This window comes from Aegilops tauschii, chromosome 5, assembly GCF_002575655.3.
Source record: "Aegilops tauschii subsp. strangulata cultivar AL8/78 chromosome 5, Aet v6.0, whole genome shotgun sequence".
Classification (NCBI taxonomy): domain Eukaryota; kingdom Viridiplantae; phylum Streptophyta; class Magnoliopsida; order Poales; family Poaceae; genus Aegilops; species Aegilops tauschii.
The window spans coordinates 34,582,839-34,592,351 of record NC_053039.3 but is presented as its reverse complement, the minus strand read 5'-3'; the positions used below and the strand labels follow the sequence as shown (position 1 = coordinate 34,592,351).

The 9,513-nt window shown below is 48.9% G+C and overlaps 1 protein-coding gene across 1 annotated transcript; it reads right to left on the bottom strand.

Annotated features, from left to right (window-relative positions):
• Positions 1-6,506: 6,506 nt before the first annotated feature.
• Positions 6,507-9,356, bottom strand: LOC141022517 (uncharacterized). Its single transcript, XM_073498777.1, has 3 exons — positions 7,856-9,356; positions 6,975-7,423; positions 6,507-6,839 (listed from the first exon to the last, which is right to left on the bottom strand). Exons 1-3 carry the CDS (start codon positions 9,354-9,356, stop codon positions 6,507-6,509), a joined length of 2,283 nt encoding a protein of 760 aa, XP_073354878.1.
• Positions 9,357-9,513: the final 157 nt, after the last annotated feature.

The following is a 9,513-nucleotide window of genomic DNA, read 5'->3' as shown; positions in this document are numbered from 1 at the left end:
CCATTCCTCGAGACCCCTCCATCTACATTCATCTTCACGTTACCAGTAGCCGGTTTTAGCCATCTGTTGGTCCTCCTAGCGCGATCTGTAGCCGTAACTGTGTTCCTTCCAGAAGCAGAAGCTATACTCAGATCCTCAAGATAGCAGTTTATGAAACTCATGGTGCTCAATGGGCTCTGAAACTCCCCATCATGAATCGCTCGTCGTCGCGCCCACCATATGGCCCACATGGTTACCAACACCCGCGCTAGATCCTGCTGATTTAGAGCCTCAAACAGCCAAAAAATCCATAGTCGAGCGTCTTCTATCCGAGTTGATATCACATGCTCCAGGGTGTCCTCATCTACCAAGGCCCAGACACACCTCGCCATACGGCACTCAAAGAGTGAATGCCTCCATGTATCCTCAGCCGAGTTACAAATTGAGCAGACGTCTGTGTCCGCCATCTTGCGCTCATGCCTCGTCGTTCCAGTCGGTAGCGATGTATGTGCCAATCTCCAGGTAAACACTCGCACCTTTGCTGGGACTTTAACCTTCCACAGATACGTCCACGATTTCTTGTCCGCCTCTTGATTGGATTGTCTTGTTCGCTGCTCCAACCACACCTCCCGCTGCGCCCGGATGCCAGTAATCATCATGTATGCTGATCAGATGGAGAACACCCCTCGTTTATCATAGTGCCAGGACCAATAATCCTCCTGTAAACGAGAGCTTAGCGGAATGTTCTTAATAACATCAACATCAGGACCGACAAAATGATCATTCAGCTTCTGAACATTCCACGATTTCATCCAACTATCTGTCAATTCAGACACCAACAGTGGCGGATTTTGAGAGATAGTACATAGTGGCCGAAGTTTAAAATCCCTTGGCAGCCAATTGTCATGCCAGATCCTAGTCTCCTGCCCCATGCCAATCCGCTTTATCAAGCCCAAATTGAGTACATCTCTTCCCTCCAGTAAGGCTCTCTATACTTGCGACGGATTCGAACCAATGCTTGATGTTAATATGTCACTCTCCGGATGATACCTTGCTTTGATAATTCGAGCACTAAGAGAATTTGGATCTTGCATTAATCTCCAAACTTCCCTTGCAAGAAGTGCCAAGTTAAATAGTTCTATATCCCGAAAACCCATTCCACCCATATACTTAGGTGTTGACATCGTCTTCCACGAGACCCAAGCCGTCTTCCTCTCCCCTCTCTTACTGCCCCACCAAAAATTTCTCAAGAGACCATTGATATGTTCACAGAGCCCACGGGGTAGTTTAAAACATGACATGGAATAAGTCGGAATGGCTTGAGCTACCGACTGGATCAACACCTCCTTTCCTCCTGCCGACAAACACTTATCCATCCACCCCTGAACATGTTTCCATACTCTATCTTTCAGATATTTGGAGCACCCCTCCTTTGATCTTCCCATGTCCGAAGGCAGGCCAAGATACTTCTCTGACAGAGACTCGTTGTGAACATTGAGAACGTTATTCACCTCCTCTCGGGTACTCTCCGGTACCCCTGTAACGCCCACGATGCGGTTATATCTCCCACGTGTCGAGGCACGACTTAGAGGCATAACCGCATTGTGGTTTTGTCGCAAGAAGGGTCATCTTCACACAATCCCATGTAATGAACAAGAATGGGATAACGAGAGTTGGCTTACAATCGCCACTTCACACAATACTAAATATAATTCATACATCATCCAAAATCCACACATAGACCGACTACGGTCACAATCCAAATGAAAATAAGACAACCCCAAATGCTAGATCCCCGATCGTCCCAACTGGGCTCCACTACTGATCATCAGGAAAAGAAACATAGTAACGACCACGTTCCTCATCGAACTCCCACTTGAGGTCGATCTCTTCAACTGCACTGGCATCGTCGGCACCTGCAACTGTTTTGGTAGAATCTGTGAGTCACGAGGACTCGGCAATCTCACACCCGCGAGATCAAGACTATTTAAGCTTATAGGAAAGGATGGTGAAATGAGGTGGAGCTGCAGCAGGCACTAAGCATATATAGTGGCTAACATACGCAAAAGAGAGCGAGAAGAGAAGAAACGGAACGGTCATCACCTAGTAATGACCAAGAAGTGATCCTGAACTCCTACTTACGTCATTCATAACTCAAACCGTGTTCACTTCCCGGACTCCGCCGAGAAGAGACCATCACGGCTACACGCAAGTTGATGTATTTTACTTGGGTCAAGTGACAAGTTCTCTACAACCGGACATTAACAAATTCCCATCTGCCTCATAACCGCGGGCACGGCTTTCGAAAGATAATACCCTGCAGGGGTGTCCCAACTAAGCCCATCATAAGCTCTCACGGTCAACGAAAGATAAACCTTCTCCCGGAAAGACCCGATCAGTCTCGGAATCCCGGTTTACAAGACATTTCGACAATGGTAAAACAAGACCAGCAAAGCCGCCCGAATGTGTCGACAAATCCCGATAGGAGCTGCAGATATCTCGTTCTCAGGGCACACCGGATAAGCGAAGCGTACAGGTACCAACATAACCCAAGTTGCCAAGGGACGGTCCCGCACGGTGCTCTAGTTTGGACCAGCACTCAGAGGAACACTGGCCCGGGGGTTAAAATAAAGATGACCCTCGGGCTCGCGAAAACCCGGGGAAAAAGGCTTAGGTGGCAAATGGTAAAACCAAGGTTGGGCCTTGCTGGAGGAGTTTTATTCAAGGCGAACTGTCAAGGGGGTCCCATAAATCACCCAACCACGTAAGGAACGCAAACTCAAGGAACATAATACCGGTATGACAGAAACTAGGGCGGCAAGAGTGGAACAAAAACACCAGGCATAAGGCCGAGCCTTCCACCCTTTACCAAAATATATAAATGCATTAATTAAATAAGAGATATTGTGATATCCCAACATATCCATGTTCCGACATGGAACAAACTTCAACTTCACCTGCAACTAGCAACGCTATAAGAAGGGCTGAGCAAAAGCGGTAACTTAGCCAAACAACGGTTTGCTAGGAAAAGAATGGTTAGAGGCTGACATGGCAATATGGGAGGCACGATATAGCAAGTGGTAGGTAGCGCAGCATGGCAATAGAGCGAACAACTAGCAAAGCAAAGATAGAAGTGATTTCGAGGGGTGGTCATCTTGCCTGCAAGGTTCTCAGAGTTGTCGAAAGCTTGATCCTCGTAAGCGTACTCAACAGGTTCCTCGTTCACGAACTCATGTCCCGGCTCTACCCACAACAAGAACACAAGCAACGGAACCACAATCAATCACGGGAAATGCACAAGCAACATGATGCAATACATGAATGATATGCAAGATATGATATGCGATACATATGCGTGCTCCGGAAGAAAAATGATGAACAAGGCAGTAACTTGGAAAACCAAGCATGCCACTGGAAAGATGAGATGATTTCGGTCGAAATCGATATAAAGATCACCGAAAACGGATGCACGTTTTGCAAATGGCAAGCAAAACAAGAATGACACGAATCTGCGATTAACAGCATGATAGCACTTAGAATGCAACAACAATGCTACAGCACTCCAACATAGTAACAAAGCATATGACAGTAATCTACAGGAGATGCTTGACAAAAGATGAACACTGAGCTACGGCTAGTTCACACCACAGCAGGTTCAAACAGGCAAGGCAAAAGTGCAAAAGATAACAGGTTCACAGACTTAGAGAAATTACTGGACATGGCAGAAACAGCATCAGGTAGCAATGTTCAGAGCATGAAAACAACATGCTACAGGAACTTACATGGCAAAACAAGGCATGGCAGTATTCTACTAAATGCATATGACAAAAGTCCCTTACTGACCGTAAGTCAAAAAGGACAGAAGATAAGGTGGCAACCATGTAAACATAGCAAGTTTCGTTATTAGGTTTCAGACTTGGCAGAAAACAGAGCGTGGCAGAAACAATAATATGAAGGCATCTTGGTGAGCTTTATGCACTCACTACAGAGCTATGCATGACAAAACAAGCATACCTACAGCACGATGGCATGTTTATGAAGCTATCCATGGCAAGAACAAAAGCATAGCATGTATGGATCAACTACAACAAGCTTGGCAAAATTGAATAACATGTTAACAATCTGCCAGAAATATTTTATAGAAAAAGTAGAGCAAGATTGAGTCATGCTACGGCACTCCATAATTGCAAATAAAGGCAAGAATGGATCAACTACAACAATATCTACAAAATATCCTTACTGAACATCTTCAAAATATGCATGGATCTCTCTGTGGCCACATGGATACATAGCAACAAAATAACAGCAGACAGACTTAGAGAAATTACTAAAGTCTCTGAAAACAGAAACATTACGGGGCCTAGTTTGCATGCTTGTGCTAGTCACCACAGAGATCACAAAAATACATGTAATACACCACTGGAAATATAGCATGGCATACAACAAAACACATGTAGAGCTCATGCCCAAAAGATGCACAGATTAAATGCTACAAAAATAACAAATCACCAAGTTCTGATAAGTAACAGCAGATAACAGCAACTAGCACTCTTGCACCAGAGATTTGGGCATCAAGATGGCTTCAAATGAATATGGTGCAATGGAACAAAATGAAGAGCATCATGAGGCGAACAATTCGATATATTACACGCGCGAAACGGAGCTATATGCAGAGAGTTCTGATGCAATAAACAGGGGCTTGTAATGTGAGAATATTGGGACTTGGAGATTTCGGGGAGAGGAGAAAAGTCAACCTCGAGGGGATCCCAGATCGGATCTGGCACGAGCTCTCGCCGGCGACGGGAGAGGAGAGGGAGGCCGCGGCCGGCGTCGGAGGGAGAGGAGGCGTCGGGGACGACGGGAGGAGGCGGAGGAGAGGGGCGGCGAGCCCGGGGCGGCGCGGCACGGGTCCCACGGGGGCGGGCGGCGGCGCCGGCGATGGGGCTGCGGGGCGCGGCGAGGCGCACCAGGGCGGCGGCGGCGCGGCGCTGGAGACGGGAGGGCGCGGGCGGCGGGGGAGCCGCGGGCTCGGGAACGGGCTCGGGGGCGGCGTACGGGCCCGGCGGGCCGGCGGCGCGGGGACGGCGCGGGGCCACGTGGCGCGTCCAGATTGGGCGCGGGCGGCAGCGGGGATTTGTCCGGCGCGGACCGGACGCGTCCGGCGGCGGAGAGGGAGCGGGGGTAGGGTTGGACTGCGAATGTTTTCGGGAAGGGATGCAAATATATAGGTAGAGGGAGCTAGGAGGCTCCAAATGAGGTGCGGTTTTCGCCCACACGATCGTGATCGAACGACCTAGAGCATGGAGGTGAGTTAAGGGGTTTTGGGCTGGTTTTGAGGGGAGTTTTGCTGCAACATACAAACGGACTTTGCGGTTACCCGGTTAACCGTTGGAGTACCAAACGACCTCCAAATGGAACGAAACTTGACCGGTGGTCTACCGGTGGTATACCAAGGCCACTTGACAAGCCTCGGTCCATTCCGAGAACGTTCAACACCCGCTCATGAAAAGAAAACAAGAGGGATGCGCCGGAGGAGGTGGGAGCGCCGGATTGCAAAACGGACAACGGGGAAAATGCTCGGATGCAAGAGACGAACACGTATGCTAATGCAATGCACATGATGACATGATATGAAATGCATGACAAGAACAAAATGCAAAACGAAAGACAAAACCCGACCACGAAGGGAATATCATAACACATAGCCGAAAATGGCAAGAGTTGGAGTTACAAATTGGAAAGTTACTTCCGGGGTGTTACAACCCCGTTGCTGAAAAAATTGATGATTTATCTGTGTTGATTCTTTGGCCCGATGCATTGCAATATTTGTGCAGCAACTCCTGAACGCGGGTCGCTGTCGTGCTGTTCGCCTCGAAGAACAAAAGACTGTCATCAGCGAATAGTAGATGATTCACTTCCGGGGCTGGAGGAGCTACTTTGATGCCTCTCACTCCATCCGCCCCTTTGAGCAAGCAAGATAATCCCTCGGCCGCCTACAGAAAAAGATATGGGCTGATCGGGTCTCCTTGTCTCCTCCACGGGAAGGCCTGAAAGAGTCTAAAATTCCACAATTAAACAGCACTGCAAATGATACTGATGTGACGCACCTCATTACTGTCTCCGTGGAGCGTGGTCTTATGCCAAGTTTGAGCATCACAACCCTAAGGTACGACCATTCCAATCGATCATACGCTTTCATCATGTCCAACTTCAATGCACAAAATCCGTTCCCCTTAACTCTCCTTGTTTTCATATAGTGTAAACACTCATATGCAGTTATAAAGTTATCAGTAATGAGACGTCCTGGAACGAAAGCCGACTGCTCCTCGGAGATGACCTCAGGAAGAATAAGTTTCAGCCTGTTTGCTAAGACCTTTGAAGCAATTTTAAAAATCACATTACAAAGACTTATCGCCGGAACTGTCCTAAAAGTTTTGGACTTGTTATCTTGGGAATCAACACAATGAACGTACTATTGATATCTTCCGGTGAGTCCTCTCCATTCAGCACTCGAATGATCATACTAGTTACCTCATCACCACATAGCTCCCTGTGACGCTGAAAAAATGTGCTGGGAACCCATCAGGCCCCGCGGCTTTAGTGGGAAACATTTGAAACAAAGCATCCTTTACCTCCTCCTTGCTGTAGGCTTTGTTTAAAGCCACATTCATAGCTCCATCAACCCTTGTAGGTATATGAGAAAGAACCTCTTCCATCCCAATAGTGCCCTCAGATGCATAAAGATTCGAATAAAAACTACTAGCCATCTGCGCCATCTCTTCCGGATCATTAGTCAACGAGCCATCCTCCTTCTCGAGCTGTGAAATTTTGTTCTTTGCCCTCCTTGCACTTGCTTTCTTCTGAAAAAATTGTGTGTTACTGTCTCCCTCTGTTAGCCATTGAATCTGGGATCGTTGGCGCATCATAATTTCTTCCCTATATGACAGCTCAATCATTCTGTCTTGCACTTGTTTCTCCTCCTAGCCTGGACCAACCCGAGATGGATCGGCCCGAAGAGCTGCAAGTCTCAGCCGCAGCACCCTTAGCTCTTGCCTAATAGAGCCAAAAGTTTTTCTGCCCCATATCCGCAGCGAGTTCGCCATCGCCGACAATTTGTCCGCCATTGCTGAAACCGACACTGCCAGCCCTTCTGACCTCCACATGTCCTCAAGCGCTCCACCGAACCTCCTATCGGTCTCCCAAACGACCTCGTATCTGAACGGCTTCTTCAGTTTATGTCGAACTGCACTTTGCTCAAGTTTGTTTGACAATAAGATAGGACAATGGTTTGACTTCGCAGCCGTCAAATGTTCCAAAGAAGCAAAGGGAAACATAGCCGACCACGACGGGTTCGCAAGAGCACGGTCCAGCCGCACTCTGCAGAAATCACCTACCACAATTCTCTTCTCAAAGGTCCAGTCGAGTCCTTTGTACCCAAGATCATCTAAACCACAAAGATCAACCGCTTCTCGGAATCCCGCAATCTGAGAACTATCTCATTCATTTGGTCCCCATTGTTCTTCCGGTCGGAGTATTTCATTGAAATCGCCCATGCAAATCCACGGGAGAGTGCTCTCTCCCCTAAGCCTGACCATTGTCTCCCAGGTTTTGTAACGAAGGCTCCTGTTTGCCTCCCCATAGAAGCAAGAGAGGCGCCATTGCTGCGCATCTTCTCCCGTAATCACTGAATCAATCTGATACTATGAGAAATTCTTTATTTCAAGATTTACATCATTCTTCCAAAACAACCCTAAACCTCCACTACGCCCCCTACTAGCTACTGCAAACCTACTAGAAAAACCTAAAGTACCCACCAAACCCTCCACTCGATCTTTTGCAAGCTGAGTTTCAACGATACAAAGAATCCACGACGCACTAGCCTCCACGAGATCGCGGAGCTCTTGAAACGTCGCGGGGTCGCCAATCCCACGGCAGTTCCAGCACACGTTTCGCATCACTGTCCGTGGCCCCCCATCGGAGGCCGCGACATTTGTGTAATCCATCTCTACTCCTTCATCCCCCTGTCTCCTCCTCTTGACCATTTGCACCTTACCCGGGGTACTTGGGACTCCACCGCTGCTAGAAGCTCCTCCTTCAATCCTCAAAACTGTACCCGCCACTCTCCCTGCTAAATTTGGCATTGGTTGCCCCCTGATGTTAAGGGAACCATCCTGGGATACTAGTCTCTTCCGAACCATCTTCCCTCCTCCTTCCACCACTAACGGGGCCATGACATCCATATCTGTGGGAGCATCTGTTCTACCACTGCCTCCGTTCCACTCCCCTTCTCCTCTTCCTTCTGAACCCCCACGACCACCCCTTCCACCTCGATTACTTCTTCCTCCACCCCTTCCTCCTCCCTCGCTGCCACCCCTCACTCCCGTGGGTTGATCGGCTGATGGTTCTGGAACCCACAAAAGCCATTCACCCCACTCAAATTTTCTTGAATCATGAACACCATCACCACACTCCTCAGCAACATGACCAATCAAACCACATACATAGCAGAAATCCGGAAGCTTCTCATAGTAGACACTGTATCTCCTACTCTCCTTCAACGTGATTGGTACAAACCTCACCAAGGGTCTGGTCACATCCAAATACACCCGAGCCCGAAGTGTGCTCGCTGGATTGATTCGGCCTTCATTGACAATAACTGTGAACGGTGGCTCTCCAACCTTGGATGCTACTCTTTCTGCCAATTCCTTCTTCCTTGTCAGTCCATCTGGTAGCCCTTTGATTCTGGCCCAAACTGGTATTTTATTTAGCCTATACTCATTGACATCCGAAAAACCATCATACTCCTGTATCACCACCGGCGCCCTACGAAAGAGCCAAGGCCCTCCGTCCATAATCTTCCTCCAGTCCCCCAAACAATGGCACTGAACCAAAAAGAGATTTGGCCCCCTGATGTTGAAAGTAACTCCTTGCGCCGCCGCCCGTGCGTTCCTCATCTGTTTAAGCAGAGCGGCATGACTAAACGGACGGGTCGTGTGAACCCTAAACAAAGCCAGCAAATGCACATCACTGATCAGCTCATCAACCTCCTCAGAGAAATCAAGATCCTCCTCCTCCTCACCATGGAGTGTCAGCCCTGCGAACTTGTCATCTAATTCCGCCTCCGGCCCGAACAGATCGTACTCCTCTTCCTCTGCTGCATAACGGAGGTCTTCTTCGCCCGCCCCATCAGCCGCCGCATCTTCCTCCAAATCCACCAGATCTTTCGTCTCCTCTACCTCCCCTACACGGCCCGAGGCCCTCCCATCCTGAGTGGATCCATCCCCGGCCTGGTTCTGATCTGGCGCCGCCGCCTTCTCTGCTTCCTTCTTTTCTCCCTGCCTCCCATCTACGTCCTGAATCATCGGTGGTTCCGCCATGCAGGCAAGCCCGCGTGGTGGGTTTAGGTGGTACTCCCCGTCGCCGGCCGGAAAACCGGTCACCAACGGTGATTTACGTGGACTCCGCCGAGAAATCGCCGGAGGATAGTTGAAACCCTAGAAACCCTAGGGGAAAGAAGTCGGATCTAGCAGTAAG